Source organism: Macaca nemestrina, chromosome 4 (genome assembly GCF_043159975.1).
Source record: "Macaca nemestrina isolate mMacNem1 chromosome 4, mMacNem.hap1, whole genome shotgun sequence".
Taxonomy (NCBI): domain Eukaryota; kingdom Metazoa; phylum Chordata; class Mammalia; order Primates; family Cercopithecidae; genus Macaca; species Macaca nemestrina.
In genome coordinates, this window is record NC_092128.1 from 67,194,782 (window position 1) to 67,213,381 (window position 18,600).

The 18,600-nt window shown below is 34.6% G+C and overlaps 1 protein-coding gene across 17 annotated transcripts in view; it reads left to right on the forward strand.

The window, feature by feature from the left end:
- LOC105475447 (RUN domain containing 3B) overlaps positions 1-18,600 on the forward strand; it is a 192,874-nt gene that overhangs the window by 21,795 nt on the left and 152,479 nt on the right. For all 17 annotated transcript variants that reach the window (XR_011622109.1, XR_011622110.1, XR_011622111.1 and 14 more), the window contains one exon: positions 214-329. Coding sequence is in view for 7 of the 17 variants with exons in the window: in XM_011730680.2 (XP_011728982.2) it covers positions 214-329 (116 nt within the window). In the remaining 10 variants the exon portion in view is untranslated. The remainder of the gene's footprint in view (positions 1-213; positions 330-18,600) is intronic.

Below are 18,600 nucleotides of genomic sequence, written 5' to 3' on the forward strand. Positions count from 1 at the left end.
TTCTGACCAGAGGAGATAGGAAATAATAAAAAGACTCCTCTTTCTGTAAAAATTTCCATTTACAGAATAAATTTGAATAAATGGGGTTTTCAGAAGTTATATTCTTATAAAATATTTTTACAAGTTTTCCCCAAATTGCCTTCCTCCCATTTTTTTCATACTTAGGGAATTAATCAACTCTGCCTAAAAGCAACAATAATCTTTTTTTCATAGGTTTTCTGTGAAGACCCTGATTGATCGGTCTTGCTTTGAGACAATTGATGATTCTTCTCCTGAATTTAACAATTTTGCAGCTATTTTGGAACAGATTTTAAGCCACCGGCTAAAAGGTAAAAGCACTAATGTACTATTTATTCTCCCACTAGCTGTCTTTATGATAAGCTTGAAATTTTAGAAATCATACAGTCTGTGTGACTTAGATAGACAACATTCTACAATGTGAGAAACATAAACCTGATATCAGAATGTCAAATCTGTTGGCCTGTGTGACTACAAAAGAGCCTCTGTTCTCAGATTTACACCTATTTGTGGGATGCATTGAAAATGTTGTGTTAATTGCCACATACAAGGAGAAAAGTGGCTTTCCATAAGTAATTAAAATAAAAGCTTAAATTGAAAGGAAGCCCATCCCGAAGGTTACTTGATGGTGTTTTAATCAATTTACAAAGAAGCATTCCAGGCATAATGTTTATTTGTTTAGCATCTACTTTCTTAAACAAGTATCTTTGTAAATATTTTAGCAGATAGTAGGTTAAAAAAGAGGTATGTAAGAGACATGCTTGACTTTGGTTTTCTTAAATCAAAAGTATACTTACATTAGAAATATAATTCTCTTAACAATTTAAAGGGGAACATGGGAGCTATATTCTCTCTGAATTTTAGATTTTTTAAATTAAAAAGATCTATAAAATATAGTTGCTAAAAATCAAGAAGTATTGTGTAGTATAAATCTTAGTAACAATAAGTACTAACCTTATCACATTAATCCCATTATCTGGTCTTCCTAAAGCAAACTTGATCATCAGATATTTTCACTTAAGTTTTTTATTATCTTTACAATCTTAATGATATAGTTTCACATCAGTAGTAGTAACTTGCTTTGGTAGCATAACTTATGAGACTCTCAGGTGTGATATGAAGATTAATTCTATTCTGTACTTTTTGATGCTGAAAGCATCCAGGTTTTAGTATAAGTGTTTAAATGAGTTGAGCAGTACTGTGGGCCCAGAGCAAAGGATTGAATTTAAACTACGTCGGAGAAAAAATATGAATTCATTTATCCCTCTGCAATTTAAAATGGGGTTCCTAAAATTACTAACACTTTTTTCTGTTAAATTTGGTTGTTTTGCATTTTAAAAGGGTTATTTTTTCTCATTTTTGCTGTTCCATGTTTCCTAAATTTTCTGTCACTGATGTTACCTTTTATAAGAAAATAAAATTTTTATAAAAGCAAAGGATATGGAAGTATTTTGAGATATTATTAGATACTATATTGTGTGATGATCATATTTTTAAATTTTATGCATAAATTTATAAATAATGCCTGACTAAAAAGTATATGGAATAGAACAGACTCTGATGTACCTTGATGTTCGTGAGAATTTTACCTTAAAACCTAATGCCCCTGATCTGGTATACCTTTTAGCATATGATTCTCTCACAAAAAACTATCAATAGAAAACTATCAATAGCAAATGAACAATAAGGCTATGTTGAGACTCCCATGCCAAGTGGTTGGGCAGAGTCACTGTGTAAGTGGATGCCTCCGGCACACCAGTCTGCCGTCTTCTGAGTTGTATATCAGCAAAATATAGATCACACACCTTCAGAATTATTTCTGAACAATTAAATCCATTAATGTTATTTCTGAATAATACTATAATGAAAATAGAATCCCCAGTTGAATTATGAATAAGAATTCTACTTGTGTGACTAAGATATAGTAAGAAATCTGATACAGTAAGATTTGTGTTAATTTTTTAAGCTAGGTAAGATAATTTAAAAATTTCTGTAAATCAACTCATATGGTCACTGATTTATATACGTGTGTATGTGTATATATATATAAGGAATTACAAAATAATGTGTAACTTTTGAGATGAGGTATTTTAAAGATGCAAGCATCTGGGACTTTCATATATTACTTCCTATTTTTGGTATTTTAATATATAACAAATTGCTTTTACTTTTGGATAAATCATATGATTATTTTGATAGTACACTCCTCACTTATGATTTAGTTATATAGCAACTAATTTTTCCAGTGTTTTCCTTTATAGAAGTACAAATTAAAATTTTATAACTTTGTGTGTTTCTAAGATCTACTTTTCTACAACTACTGCTTATTTTTGAAGTAAAAGGACATTTGTTTTCAACATTAAACTTTTCCAGAGAAAGATAAAATCTTCCCCAGACACAGTATAGGCTGTGATGATACAGGCAAAGTGAAGAGCTGAGACAGTTGTTTCACTCTAAAAGCCCCATTACTGAAGAAAAGGAGGCTTTTAAAATTATATACATTAATCTTATTTGCAGTAATCTGTCAATAAGATGTTGATCTTACTTTCCTAGGATATAGCTGAGAAATAGGAATTAATGATAATATTAGAATTGAAAGAGATCTTCGTTCAGGTCCTTCAGTAATTTTTGAACTTTTATTGATTTATTTAAAGCATAATACTTCCTTCCACCCTAACCCTACCACTCCTAATAAAAGCCACTGCAAAAGCTAGATATATATGTAGAACATTTTGTTGAAGCCAGGATGGAGAAGTTAGGCATTTTGCCTGCTCAGCAACAATTGCAACCTATTCAGAACTCCGTAGTACCACTTCAGGTAGCTCAGAGGATCATAGACTGAGAAGCACTACTGTATTCTAGCCTCTTTCCTGCTGAAGCAATCTGCTCAACAGTATTTCTAACAGGGGTACATACAGTCTTTGCCTTAACACTTCTGATCTCTGAGAACTAAGTAAAGCAGTCCATCACATTATTGGACAGGTTAGATTATTTGAAAATTCTTATGTATATGAAACCAACCTATCATATTGTGCTTTGATCTTTTTTCTGCTGCTTTCTTTCAAATGTGAGCCTACTACTAACAAATATTAAAATATAGCTATTTTATAATCTTTTCCCAAGTTCCCTCTTTTCTTTCTCCCAGGTAAGGTATCCCTAGTTTCTTTAATTTTCTGGAACCACCACAGTCTTAGTTTTCTGGCTTACCACTGATTTGTTAGTATTGCTCTTAAAAATCCAGTTCTCAGAGCTGAGTAAAGCTTCAGATAGGCTAGTATTAGTCAGAATTTAAGTTTACATAGACTTCTGGTTCACGTTGAAATTGAGGCTGAGTAAAATCCCGAGGCTTTTAAAAAATTGAACTATAGCTTATATTTTATTTCTCTAAATTAGTTTGCCTGAGCTGAAGTTTGATAGGGATAAATGCAGTATTTTTTCCCTCTTTATCCCCTTCAGAGATAAAAATACAAATAAGTGGAAAGATATACGTGTTCATAGATTAAAAAATTAATATTGTTAAAATGCTTGTATTAACAATCTACCCAACATAATCTAAATGTTCACTGAAATCTCTATCAAAGTTTCAGGGTCATTTTTCACAGAAAAAAAAGACAGTCCTGAAAATTCATATGGAACCACAAAAGACCCTGAATAACCAAAGAAATCTTGAGCAAAAAGAACAAAACTGGAGGCATCAAAATACTTGACCTCAAAATATACTGCAAAGCTGTATTAGTTAAAACAGGATGTTGCTAGCATAAAAACAGATGAATAAACTAATAGAATAGAATAGAGAACCCACAAATAAATCCATGCATTTATGGTCTATTAATTTTCAACAAAAGTGCCAAAGCACACACTAGGGAAAGGACAGTCTCTTTAATAAATGGTGTTGAGACAACTGATTAGCCACACGTAGAAGAATGAAATTAGACCCTTCACACCATAGAAGAAAATCAGCTCAAAATGCATTAAAGACTTAAATGTAAGATCTACCTACTACAACTGTAAAGTTACCAGAAGAAAACATAGGGAAAAAACTCCATGACATTGGTCTGGGTGATGACATTTTTGGATTTGACACCACAAGCACAGGCAACTAAAGGAAAATAAACAAGTGGAATTACATAAAACTAAATTACATCATCAGAGTAAAGAGACAGTTTACAAAAAGGGATGAAATATTTAAAAACCACACACCGGATAAGGGGCTAATATCCAAAATATATAAGGAACTCAAACAAATCAATAGTAAGAAAATAAATAGCCTGATTTAGGCAAAGAACCTGAATAGATATTCCCACAATAAGACATGCAAATGGCCAACAGGTAAAAGGGTGCTCAAAATCACTCTACAGCAAATAAATGAAAATTAAAACCATAGTGAGATATGCCTTCATACCCGTTGGAATGCATATTATCAAACAGCCGAAGGATAACAAGTGCTGGAGAAGTTGTGGAGAAAAGGGAACCCTTGCAGTAGGAATGTAAATTTAGAACAGCCATTTCAGAAAACATTCTGGAGGTTCCTCAAAAAATTAAAAATAGAACTGCCATTAGTCTTCTATGTGATTAGAGTAAATAAAAATAAAAATAGAACCACCATGTAAACCAGCAATCCCACTTCTAGGTACATAGCCAAGGAAATGAAATCAGTGTCTCGAAGAGTTATCTCTCCTTCCATGTTCATTGAAGGATTATTCACACTAGCCAAGATAAGGACTCAACCTAATTATCCGTCTACTGATGAGTTTATTTAAAAAAAAAAAAAAAGAAAGAAAGTTGCATATATAAACAATGGAATACTCTTCAGCTTTTAAGAGGAAGAAAATCCTGCCATTTGTGACAACATGGATGACCCAGAAGACATTATGTTGAGTGAAATAAACCAGATACATAAAGACAAATACTGCATGACTTCCTTATATATGGCATCTAAAAAAGTTGAACTCATAAAAGTAGAGAGTAGAATGGTGGTTACCATGTGCTGGAAGGAGAAGGATCAGAGAGATGTTTTGGTTAAAGGATATAAAAATTCAGTTAAATAGGAATAAGTACAAGAGATCTATTGTACAAAATGGTGACTATAGTTAAAGTGTATTGGATATTTGAAAATTCCTAAAAGAGTATATTTTCAGTGTTCTCACCAAAAAATGGTAAGTACGTGAGGGCTATGGTTTAAATGTGTCCCCTCAAATTCATGTGCTGGAAACTTAACACCCTGTCCAACAGTGTTGGGAAGTGGGGCTTTTGGGGAGGTGTTCTTAGCTCATAAGGGCAGAGCCCTCATGAATGGATTAATACCTTTATAAAAGGGCTTGACAGAAGGAGTTTGTCCTTTTTTGCCATTTTGCTTTCTGCCATTTGGAGATACAACATTCCTTCATTCTAGAGGATGCAGTGTTCAAGGTACCACCTTGGAAGCAGAGACAGGACCCTCACTAGACCCCAAATCTGCTGATGCTTTGATCTTGGACTTCCCAGCCTCTAGAACTATGAGAAATAAATTGCAGTTTGCTATAAATGACCCAGTTTCAGGTATTGTTATAGCAATACAAAAATGGACCAAGAAAGTGAAGTAATACATATGTTAATTTGTTAATTAGTACAATTTAGCCATTCCACAATGTATACAAATTTAAAAACATGTACATCATATATACAATTTATATTTGTCAATTTAAAAATTTTAAAATAATTTTTAAAAAAAAATTAATACAGTTATAAGCTTATTCAAAGAAAAAAGAGGAAAGAAGAGACTAACCAGTGAAGCTAGAAATACAGTATGCATTAGTAGTATTAATAAATCTCAGGGATTAGTTGGTTGTGGGTAGGAGAAAGCTGAGCACTAGAACAATGCAGAGATTCCAGTCTGGATGTGGTCATTACCCAGGGTGACTGAAAAAGGGGAACATATTAAGGAAAAGAGAAAATATCAAGGTTTGTTGTGAACACTTGAGAAAAAATGATAGAAGGGGAAGAAAGAGAAAGCAATGGAAGAGAAAAGGGGATGAGGAAAATTAGAATAAAGAAGAGAAAGAAGTTAGAGGATATTCATTTTCCAAAACAAAGTTAGATTTAGTATAAGTTGATAGACTTAATTGGTAGTTTTTTAAAAAACCTAATTATTTAATTTCATTTATAAAAGAAAATCAATTGATTTTTTAACTTGTCAGTTGTATTATACTTCACCACTATTTTTCTTCTAAACTTATTTATCCATCCCTAAGCTACTTAAATTTCAAGTTACTCATTCAGAAATATAATGTAATGGGTCAACTATAAATGAATTTTTTTCATTTATTTATTCAACTATATTTATTAAGTATCTACTGTATGCCTACCACTGTTGTAAGTGCTAGGCATACAATAGGGAATTAAACAAAAATCCCTGTTCTCATTCATAGCTTCTATTATATCAGATGGGCAGGGGGTGGGAAGAAATGCAATTTAGGAAGACTTCTACCTCTGGGAAGATGAACGTGACATACTTTCCCCTGTTTCTCTTACAAAGTAGAATAATAAATCCTGGCTATCATGCATAAAACAAACATAAGAAAACTCTGAAAGGTAGAGAGTAGAAGAAAGACTGGTTAAGGACACTAGGACCTTAGGAATGACACAGTAGTGGGTTGCCTGGATTTACTTTTTGCCTCATATATCCCAGACTGGGTGTTGGATAAGCCAGGAACTTGCAAATTGCAACAGGCAAAGGGAAAAAAACAACAACAATGAAAACCTCTCAGCAAGATACTATTCTCTCTAGCCAAAGGACCAGAGAAAGAATAGCCTAGCAAGACAGAAAACTTTCTAGCAGTATCTGCTCTACTTTAAACATCACACAAAAAAACTGTAGTACCACCTACTCTTAAAAAAGGCCGAATGGGAAGCTTAGAATTCTACCCTCCTGAGGTGATAACAAAGTGTCCCAGTACCACCGTTAGGGTGATATCAGAGAAGGCCAGAGAGATAAGATTTCTTCCCTCTTGGCTGATCAAAAACTGTCTCTCCCTTCTCCAACACCCCCCTTCCTACCATGTTGATGGAACACCATACTGGGGAGCCTAGGCTGCCATCACCATCTAAAAGTAATGTGCTGGTTCCTGGCCATACTGGGGTAGGGTCAGAAGAGGCCTGTTAGAGAGTTATGTCTTTCACTGTCACCCAGTGGTAAGGGGGCCACCCCAAGTACCATGCCAGTGGAAACCATGTGGGAAGCCTGGACTCCAACTCCCACATGGTAGTAATGAGGATGCCCTTATTGGTATCAGTGGAAGCCCATTGGGAAACTTGAACTTCATCCTCCACTTGGCAGTAATGAAGCAGTGCTCCCCTCCCACCTTACCCTGTGGGAGCAGTGTCACAAAAAGCTAGTTAAAACAGAAGGTTTAAATAAGATCCAGAGTCTCATAACATAATATGAACATGTCCAGCTTTCCATTGAAACTCACTTGTCATACCAAGAACCAGGAAGGTCTCAGATTGTGTAATAAAAGATAGTCAATAGATGTCAACACTGAGATGACAGAGGTGTTAGAATCGCTGACAAAGATTTTAAAGCATCCATGATTAAAATGCTTTGAGCAATACATGTGAGAAAGAAATGAAAAAGTAGAAATCCACAGCAAAGAAATGACAGATATAAAGAAGACCAAAATGGAAATTTGGTGCTGAAAAAATATGAAACTGAAAAAGTTCAGTGGATGGACCCAACAGGAAAATGGGAATTACAGGGGAAAGAACCAGTGAACTGAAAGACAGAACAATAGAAATTTCCTAATCTGAACAACAGAGCGAAATTAGACTTGTTAAAAAATGAACAGAGCCTCAAGGACCTGTGGGACAATAACAAAAGATGACACCTGTCAGAATTCTTGAAGGAGAGAAGAAAGAAGGTGGGACTGAAAAAGTACTCAAATAACAGCTGAAAATTATCCAGAGTTAGCAAGAGACATAAGCATACAGATTCAAGAAACAGAGCAAACCACAAATAGGAAAAATTCGAAGAAATTCATGCCAAAGGCATGATAATTAAACCAATAAATAAAGACAAAGAAAAAATGTTGCAAATAGAAAAAAATGACAACTTGCCTACAACAATTTGAATAACAGTAGATTTCTGATCAGAAACAATGGAGGCCAGGAGGAAGTGGTACAACATATTTCAAGTGCTGAAAGATAACTGTCAACACAGCAGAATTATTCTTCAGCAATGAAGGAAACATTAAGACCTTCTCACAGGAAAGACAACTAAGGAAATTTGTTGCCAGCAGACTTACCCTCAATTAATGATCAAAGAACATTCGTTAAGCAGAAAGGAAATGATAAAAGAAAGAACTTTAGGCTGGGAGGCTAAGACAAGCAGATCACTTGAGCTCAGTAGTTCAAGACCAGCCTGAGCAACATGGCAAAACCCTGTGTCTACAAAAAATACAAAAAACTAGCCAGACATGGTGATATGCATCTGTGAGTCCCAGCTATTTGGGCAGCTGAGGTGGGAGGATCACTTAAGCCCAGGAAGTTGAGGCTGCAGTGAGCTGTGATCATGCCATCATGCCATTGCAGTCCAGCCTGGGCAATAGAATGAGACTCTGTCTCAAAGCAAACAAGCAACAACAACAACAAAACTTTGGAATAACAGGAAGGAAGAAAGGATACAGTAAACAAGAATATGGGTAAATACATTAGGTTTTCCATTTTACTTTTAGTTTTCTGTTTGTTCCCCCTGTTCTTGGTTTCTCTGTTTTCTTTTTTCTGTCCTCTAGGGGGCTGTTTGAACACTTTTTAGAATTCCATTTTTATTTACATTGTTTTTTAGTGTATCTCTTTGTATAGATTTTTCAGTGGTTGCAGTATTATGTTATAGATATATAACATCACAGTCTACTGGTATCATTTTCCAGTGTGAAGTTTAAAAATCTTACCTTTCTTTGTGTCCCTTTACACTATGTGTATAGCATAGTTGTTTTACATATTTCTTCTACATACATATAGGACCACATTAGACAGTGTTATAATTTTTTTTTCTCCACCACCAAAGATAATTTAGAACGCTCAAGAGGAGAAGGATAAAGCAAGTTTGTTGTTCCTGTATTTATAGTGTAGATACAGTTTGCTAATTTGTCTAGCACACAGTCCGAGGTATAAGAGGTAAAAAGAAACTCAGGGAGCTTACTGCTGTGTCATTCTCTGGGTTCTGAGGTTTCTAGCCAGTCTTCCTTTTCATTTCCACCTTCAGAATCTTTTAATGTTTGTTTTTATAAAATAGCCAGAGTTTTTAGTTGTATTTAGCAAGAGGAAAATACATCTACTTAATTTTGTTCTATCCCAGAAGTTGCCTTTATTTTTTAACGTGAAGAATTACATCAATTATTTTTCTAATGTTACATCACCTAAATATTCTTAGGATAAATCCAACTTGAGCCTCATATATTGTTTTAATCTACTTTGCAAGTTTTAGGATTTAGGTTTAATAACATTTTAGAAGTTTGGGTTCTGTGTTTATGAGTAAAATTAGTCTGTTTTGTGCTTGTTTGGGTTTTGTTGTCAAGGTTATTCTAGTCTCAAAAAATGCATTGCAGGTGTTTTGTCTTTTTTTTCATTCTTTGGGAGAATTTTGCATAAGTTTTGAATAATCATCTATTAGGTAGAAGTTACCAGTAAAAACTCTCTGGGTCAAATGGTGAGTGTATGCGTGTGTGTACATGCACTTCAACTACTAATTCACTTTATGCTTTCAGGTCTATTCAGGTTGTTGATTTCTTTGATGTTATTCTATTTTGTATTCTCCTTAAAGTTGTCAATGTCTTCTATCCCATATACTCTCAATTTTTAAATCTCTAGCTAGTTGTAATATTTCCTTTAATGTGACACTTAAAATAGATGAATTCAGCAGAATAGTTTTTAAAAATTAAAGCTCTCTAAAGGGATGTAAAGTCTAAAACTTTTTTAATTCTTTGTTTTTATTTTATGATCATTAGTTCTTTTTTCTTTTTTTCTTAACCAGTATTGCCAGAGATTTATCTGTTTTATTAGTCTTTCAAATAACTAATTTATGGCTTTGCTGATCATGTATGTATATTAATAGCATTATTGTTTCCTCTGTTATATCTTCTCTGGCTTTGTTATGTTTATGTTGGACTCTTAACAGATTAATTTTCAAATTTTTCTCCAACTACTGCTTTGGCTATATTTATGTTTGAGTAATGTAATATTTTCATTAATACTCGTTTTTAAGTAATTTCTACTTGTTCTGCTCATTTCTTTCTCTTATGAGTAATTTGGAAGTTTTTTATGTTTCTGAAAATGGGAGATTTTACCTTTTCATATTTACTTCTATGTTAATTGAGTTATAGTCAGAATTTGGTTTGTTTGGGAGATTTTGTTGAAATTTGTAAGTCTTACTTAAGGGCCTAGTTTATCGTTACTTTAATAAATGTCCCATCTTGAGAAGAAGATGTATTCTTAATTGTTGATTATCTTTTCAAATGTTATTTACATTTTTTGGCTTTATTTATTGATATTAGATATTTTAAATGATTTTATTCTGATGGATTTCATTTTTAAAATTTTTAATTTTACAGGTACGTAGTAGGTGTATATATTATGCGGTACATGAGATATTTTGATACAGGCACACAATGTGTAATAATCACATCAGCATAAGTAGGGTATCCATCACTTCAAGCATTCATTTTTTTGCATTACAAACAATCCAATTATACTCTTTTAGTTATTTTTAAATGTGCAATAGATTATTGCTAACTGTAGTCACCCTGTTGTGTGATCAAATACTAGATCTTATTAATTCTATCTAACTATATTTTTGTTCCCATTAACCATCCCCACTAACTGCCCCCCATCCTCTCTACCCTCCCCAGCCTCTGGTAACCATTATTTTACTCTTTATCTCTATAAGTTTAACAGTTTTTAATTTTTAGTTCCCACAAATAAGTGAAAATGAGCAGTTTGTCTTTCTGTACCTGTGTTTTTTCACTTAACATAATGTCCTCCAGTTCCATCCATGTTTTTGCAAATGACAGGATCTCATTTTTTATGGCTGAATAGTACTCCCTTGTGTATATTTACCACATTTTCTTTATTCATTTGTCTGTTTCTTCCAAGTCTTAGCTATTGTGAATAGTGCTGCAATAAACATTGGAGTGCAGCTATCTCTTCAGTATACTGGTTTTCTTTCTCTTGGGTATATATCTAGCAGTGCGATAGCTGGATCATATGGTAGTTTAAGTTTTATGAGAAACCTCTATACTTTTCTCCCTGGTGGCTGTACTAATTTACATTCCCACCAACAGTGTATGAGCGTTCTCTTTTCTCCACACCCTCACCAGCATTCATCATTGCTTGTCTTTTGGATAAAAGCCATTTTAACCAGAGTGAAATAATGTATCATTGTACTTTTGATTTGAATTTATCTGATGATCAGTGATTTTGAGCACCTTTTCGTATACCTGTTTGCCATTTGTAGGTCTTCTTTTGAGAAATATCAATTCTGATCTTTTGCCCATTTTAAGTTGAATTATTAGCTTTTTCCCTATAGAGTTGTTTGAGCTCCTTATACATTCTGCTTATTAATCCCTTGTCAGATGAGTAGTCTGCAAATATTTTCTCCCATTCTGTGGGTTATTGCTTCACTTTGTTGATTGTTTACTTTACAGTGCAGAAGCTTTTTAACTTGATATGATCTCACTTGTCTGTTTTTACTTTGGTTCCCTGTGCTTATGGGGTGTCAGTCAAAAAATCCTTGCCCAGTCCAATATCCGGGAGAGTTTCCACAATGTTTTCTTTTGATAATTTCACACTTTCAGGTTTTAGATTTAAGTATTTAATCCATTTTGATTTGATTTTTGTGTACAGTGAGAGAGAGGGGTCTAGTTTCGTTCTTCTGCATATGGATAACCAGTTTTCCCAGCTCCATTTATTGAAGAGACTGTCCCTTCCCCAATATACATTTTGAGAATCTTTGTCAAAAATGAGTTAACTGTAATTTTATGGATTTATGTCTGCATTCTCTATTCTGTTCCATTGGTCTATGTATCTCTTTTTATGCCAGTACCATGGTGTTTTGATTACAATAGCTCTGTAGTATACTTTGAAGTCAGGGAATGTGATTCCTCCAGTTTTGTTCCTTTTGCTCAGGATAGCTTTGGCTATTCTGGGTCTTTGTGGTTCCATATGAATTTTAGGATTGGTTTTTCTATTTCTGTGAAATACAAAATGTGTATATTCATTTTAAAGTCTCTGTGCACTTTGAGGAAAGATGCTGTCATTCATTTTTAAAATAATATTAAATTAAAAATATACAGGATAGCCAGGCATAGTGGCACACTTCTGTAGTCCAAGCTACCCAGGAAGCTGAGGCAGGAGGGCCACTTGAGGCCAGGAGTTCAAGGCAGTAGTATACTGTTATTATACCTGGGAATAGCAGCTGCACTCAAGCCTGGGCAACACAGCAAGATACCATCTCTATCATTGGTATTTTGATAAGGATTGCATTGAATCTGTACATTGCTTTGAGTAGTATGGGCATTTTAACAATAGTCTTCCAGTTCACTAACATGGAATATCTTTCAATTTTTTTGTGTGTCCTCTTAAATTTCTGGCATCAGTGTTCTATAGTTTTCATTGTAGAGATCTTTCACTTCTTTGGTAAAGTTTATTTCTGGGTATTTTACTTATAGCAATTATAAATAGTAGTACTTGATTTCTTTTTCAGATTGTTCACTGTTGGCATATAGGAAAGCTGCTGACTTTTTGTGTGCTGATTTTGTATCCTGCAACTTTACTGAATTTGTTTATCAGTTCTAATAGCTTTTTGATGAATTCTTTAGGTTATCCCAAATATAGGATCGTATCATCTGCAAACAAGGGTAATTTGACTTTTTCCTTTTCAGTTTGGGTGCCCTTTCTTTCTCTTGTCTGTTAATCCCTCTTATCTTATTGTAAGTACAAGGTTCTTTTCTACTTAAACATGATGAGATCTATTCCTTATGTTTATTACCCATTGATGCTATTAATTAACCATCTCGTTGTCGAGTTCTGCTGCATTCTTCCCCTGTTTTCTATTTCCATCTAGTCAATACTTATTAAGCTTTCCCTAAAGTTGGCGTTTCTTCTGCCCCTTCTACGTATTATTGAATTCTGTGTTCTTCTTTGTATACATTTTTATTTTCAGTAAATTTCTCAAGAAAACTTCCATTATTTTTCTACTCTATGTTTCTGATACATCATAGATTTTATCTATCTTTAATCTTTTAAAATGCTGTATACTTTTCCACATTATTGCCTTTAAAAGCCACTGTTGAAAAATCTTACTGAACTTAGGATGTTAGACAAGGCAGAGTAAGTCCAATAATAACCTAACTCTCTTAGTGTTCTTAGAGTACTATAACAAAATACTACAGACTGAGAGGCTTAAGTAACAAATTTATTTCTCAGTTCTGGAGGATGGGAAGTCCAAGATCAAGATATTGGCTGATTTGCTTTCTGGCAAGCATTCTCTTTCTGGCTTGTAGGTGGTCGATCATCTTCTCATCGTGTCCTTACTTGATGGAGACAGAGAATGAGCACTCTCTGGTGTCTCTTTGTATGATCCTACTGGATCAAGGCCCCATCCTTATACCTCATTTCACCTTAATTAACTCCTTATAGCACCTATCTTGAAATACAGATATATTGGGGATAGAACTTCAACATGTGAATTTTGGAGGCATGCAATTCATTTTATACAGCATTTATCAATGTGTTGTAGCTATTGGCTTACATATTTATATCTTCTAGTCTCTGTGCACTTTGAGGAAAGATGCTGTCATTCATTTTAAAATAATATTAAATTAAAAATACACAGGATAGCCGGACATGGTGGCACACTTCTGTAGTCCAAGCTACCCAGGAAGCTGAGGCAGGAGGGTCACTTGAGGCCAGGAGTTCAAGGCCGTAGTACACTGTTATTGTACCTGGGAATAGCAGCTGCACTCAAGCCTGGGCAACACAGCAAGATACTATCTCTAAAAAAATAAAATATAGAATCTAGGGTAAAACCAAAATTACTTTACTTACAGGGAACCAGGAAAATGTGATCAATTCTCATAGGAATAAAGATGCTCATTGTGAGATGACCCAGATGTTGGAATGATCAGGCAAAGACATCAAAGCAGCCTTTATAACCCTGCTCCATGATATAAGGTGTAACTCTTGGAATGAATAGAAAAATGGAAATTCTGAGTACAGAAATAAAATCTTAAGGAAGAACCATGGAAATTTAAAAGTATAATGTCTGAAATAAAACATTCACCAGATGAGGCTGTAAAGCAGAATGGAGATGATAGAGATGTGTATATTAATTTTAAAGTAAATCAGTAGAAATGATCCAATCTGAAGAACAGAACAGGAAGAAATTAAAAATTTATAGCAAAATATATAAATTTGTGTCTTTGGAGTCTTCGAAGGAGAGGAGGGAGAGATTAATACAGAAAATACATTTGACAAAATAATAACTACAAGTTCCTAGATTTGGGGAAGACAAATTTATAGATTCAAGAAGCTTAGCAAAGCATTTCACAAAATTTAACATCCTTTCATAATAAAAATTCTCAACAATTAAAGTATAGAAGTAATGTACCTCAACATAATAAAGGTCATATATAACAAGCACACAGTAAGCATCATATTCAGTGGTAAAAAACTGAAAGCTCTCATAGGATCAAGAACATGACAAGGGAGTCCATTCCTACCATTTCTACTTAACATCATTCTGGGTCTCCTAGCTAAAGCAATTATGCAAGAAAAATAAATAAAAGGTATCCAAGTTAGAATGTAAGAAGTTCAATGATCTCTGTTTGCAGATTAAATTATCTTACATGTACAAGACCCTAAATACCAAAAAATGCTTAGAATTAATAAATTCAGTGAAGTTGTGTGACACAAAATCAACATACAAAAATAAGTTACATTTTTATATACTAAAAATGAAGTATCCAGAAATAGAAATTAAGAAAACAGTTCCATTTCCATCAGAAAAGAATAACATACTTAGGAGGAAATTTAGCCAAGAAAGTGAAACCTCTGTGCATTGAAAATTACTAAACATTGATTAAATAAATTGAAGAAGACTCAAATAAATAGCATTGAATCTATATCTCATGCTCATGAATTGGAAGAATTTTTATTGTTAAATGTCCATACTACCCAAAGTGACCTATAGATTCAATGCAGTATTTCGTTTTTAAAACTTTTAGGTTCAAGGGTACATGTGCAAGTTTGTCATCTAGGTAAATTGCATTGTATGAGGGTTTGGTGTACAGATAATTTTATTACCCAGGTAATGAGCATAGTACCTGAAAGGTAGTTTTTTGATCCTCTCCTTCCTGTCACCTTTCACTCTCTAGTAGACCTCAGAGTTTGTTGTTCTCATCCTTGTTTCCATGGGTAGTCAGTGTTTAGCTCCCACTTGCAAGTGATAATGTGAGATATTTGATTTTCTGTTCCTGCATTATTTCACTGAGGAATGATGATCTCCAGCTTGATCCATGTTGCTGCAAAAGAAATGATCTCATTCTTTTTTATAGCTGTGTAGTACTCCATGTCATATATGTATCACATTTTCTTTAGTGCTGCAGGGAACATACACATACATGTGTGTTTATGGTAGAATGACTTATATTCTTCTGGGTATATACCCAGTAATGGGATTGCTGGGTCAAACGGTAGTTCTTCTTTTAACTCTTTGAGGAATTGCCATACTGTCTTCCACAATGACTGATGACTGACCTAATTTGCATTTCTACCAGCAGTGTATAAGCATCCTCTTTTCTCTGCACCATCTCCAACACCTGTTATTTTTGACTTTTTAGTAATAGCCATTCTGACTGGTTTGAGATGGTATCTCATTGTGGTTTTGATTTGCATTTTTCTAATGATCAGTGATACTGAGCTTTCTTTTCATATGCTTGTGGGTCGTGCGTATGCTTCCTTTGAAAAGTGTCTGTTCATGTCTTTTGCCCACATTTTTATGGGGTGGTTTGTTTTTTCCTTGTAAATTTGCTTAAGTTCCTTATAGATGCTGGATATTAGACCATGCCAGATGCATAGTTTGTAAATATTTTTTTCTCATTCTGTAGGTTGTCTCTTTACTCTATGGATAGTTTCCTTTGCTGTACAGAAGCTCTTAAGTTTAATTAGATCCATTTGTCAATTTTTAATTTTGTTTCAATTGCTGTTGGTTTCTTTTTCATGAAATCTCTGCCCGTTCCTATGTCCAGGATGGTATTTCCTATGTAATCTTCCATGGTTTTAATAGTTTGAGCTTTTACATTTAAGTATTTAATCCATCTTGAGTTTATTTTTGTGTATAGTGTAAGGAAGGGGTCCAGCTTCAATCTTCCACATATGGCTATCCAGTTTTCCCAGCACCATTTATTTATTAGTGGTCTTTTCCCCATTGCTTTTTTTTGTCAGCTTTGTCAAATATCAGATGGTCGCAAGGCGCGGTGGCTCATGCCTGTAATCCCAGCACTTTGGGAGGCCAAGGCGGGCAGATCATGAGGTCAGGAGATCGAGACCATCCTGGCTAACATGGTGAAACCCCGTCTCTACTAAAAATACAAAAAGTTAGCCGGGCATGGTGGCGAGCGCCTGTAGTCCCAGCTACTTGGGAGGCTGAGGCAGGAGAATGGCGTGAACCCGGGAGGCGGAGCTTGCAGTGAGCCGAGATCGTGCCACTGCACTCCAGCCTGGGTGAGAGCGAGACTCCGTCTCAAAAAAAAAAAAAAATCAGATGGTCATGGGTGTGCAGCCTTATTTCTGGGCTTTCTATTCTGTTCCATTGGTCTATGTGCCTGTTTTTGTATCAGTACCATGCTGTTTTGATCACTGTGGCCTTGTGGTATAGTTTGAAGTCAGGTAATGTGATGCCTCCACCTTTGCTATTTTTGCTTAGGATTGCTTCTGGTTACTTGGGTTCTATTTTGGTTCAATATGAATTTTAAAATAGTTTTTTCTAGTTCTGTGAAGAATGTCATTGGTAGTTTGATAGGAATAGCATTGAATCTATAAATTGCTTTGGGTAATATAGCCATTTTAGTGATATTGATGCTTCCTGTTCATGAACATGGGATGTTTATCCATTTGTTTGTGTCTTCTCTGATTTCTTTGAGCAGGGTTTTGTAATTCTCGTTGTAGAGATTTTTCACTTCCCTGGGTAGCTGTATTTCTATGAAGTTTATTCTTTTTCTGGCAGTTGTGAATGGGATTGCCTTTCTGATTTGGCTCTCTGTTTGGCTGTTGTTGCTGTATAGGAATGCTAGTGATTTTTGTATATTGATTTTGTATCCTGCAACTTTGCTGGAGTTGTTTATCAGAGGAACTTTTGGGCCAAGACTATGTTTTGTTTTGTTTTTTTCTAGATATGGAATCATGTCATCTGCAAACAGGGATAGTTTAACTTTCTCTTTTCCTATTTGGATGACCTTTCTTTCTTTCTCTTGCCTGATGGCTCTGGCTAGGACTTCCATTACTATGTTTAATAGTAGTGGTGAGAGAGGGCATCCTTGTCAGTTTTCAAGGGGAAATGCTTCCAACTTTTGCCCATTCAGTATAATGTTGGCTGTGGGTTTGTCATAGATGGCTCTTATTATTTTGAAGTATGTTCCTTCAATACCTAGTTCATTGAGAGTTTTTAACATGAAAGGGTGTTGAATTTTATCAGAGGCCTTTTCTGTGTCTATTGAGATAATCATATGGTTTTTTGTCTTTCGTTCTATTTATATGATGAATCACATTTATTGATTTGCACATGTTGAACCAACCTTACATCCTGGAGTTGAAGCCTACTCAATCTTGGTGGATTAGCTTTTTGATGTACTGCTGGATTTGGTTTGCCAGTATTTTGCTGAAGATTTTTGTATTGATATTCATCAAGGATATCGGCCTGAAATTTTCTTTTTTCATTGTGTCCCTTCCAGGTTTGGATATCAAGATGATGTTGACCTTATAGAATGAGTTGGGGAGGAGTCCCTCCTCCTCATTTTTTTGGAATTACTTCAGTGGAAATGGTACCAGCTCTCATTCGTATGTCTGGTAGAATTCAGTTATGAATCCGTCAGGCCCTTGGCCTTTTTTTTTTTTTTTTGGTAGGCTATTTATTACTGATTTGATTTCAGAGCTCATTATTGGTCTGCTCAGGGAACCAGTTTCTTCCTGACTCTGTCTTGGGAGAGTGTATGCATCCAGGAATTTACTCATCTCTTCTAGGTTTTCTAGTTTATGTGTGTAGAGGTGTTCACAGTAGTTTCTCTTGGTTGTTTTTATTTCTGTGGGGTCAGTAGTACCATTCCCTTTGTCATTTCTAATTGTGTTTATTTGGAGCTTTTCTCTCTTCTTTATTAGTCTAGCTCGTGGTTTATTTTATTAGTTTTTTCAAACACCAGCCCTTGGATTAATTGATCATTTGGTTGTTTTTTTTGAGTCTCAATTTCCTTCAGTTCAGCTCTGATTTTTGTTATTTCTTGTCTTCCGCTAGTTTTGGGGTTGATTTGTTCTTGCCTAATTTTTTCAGTTGTGAAGGTA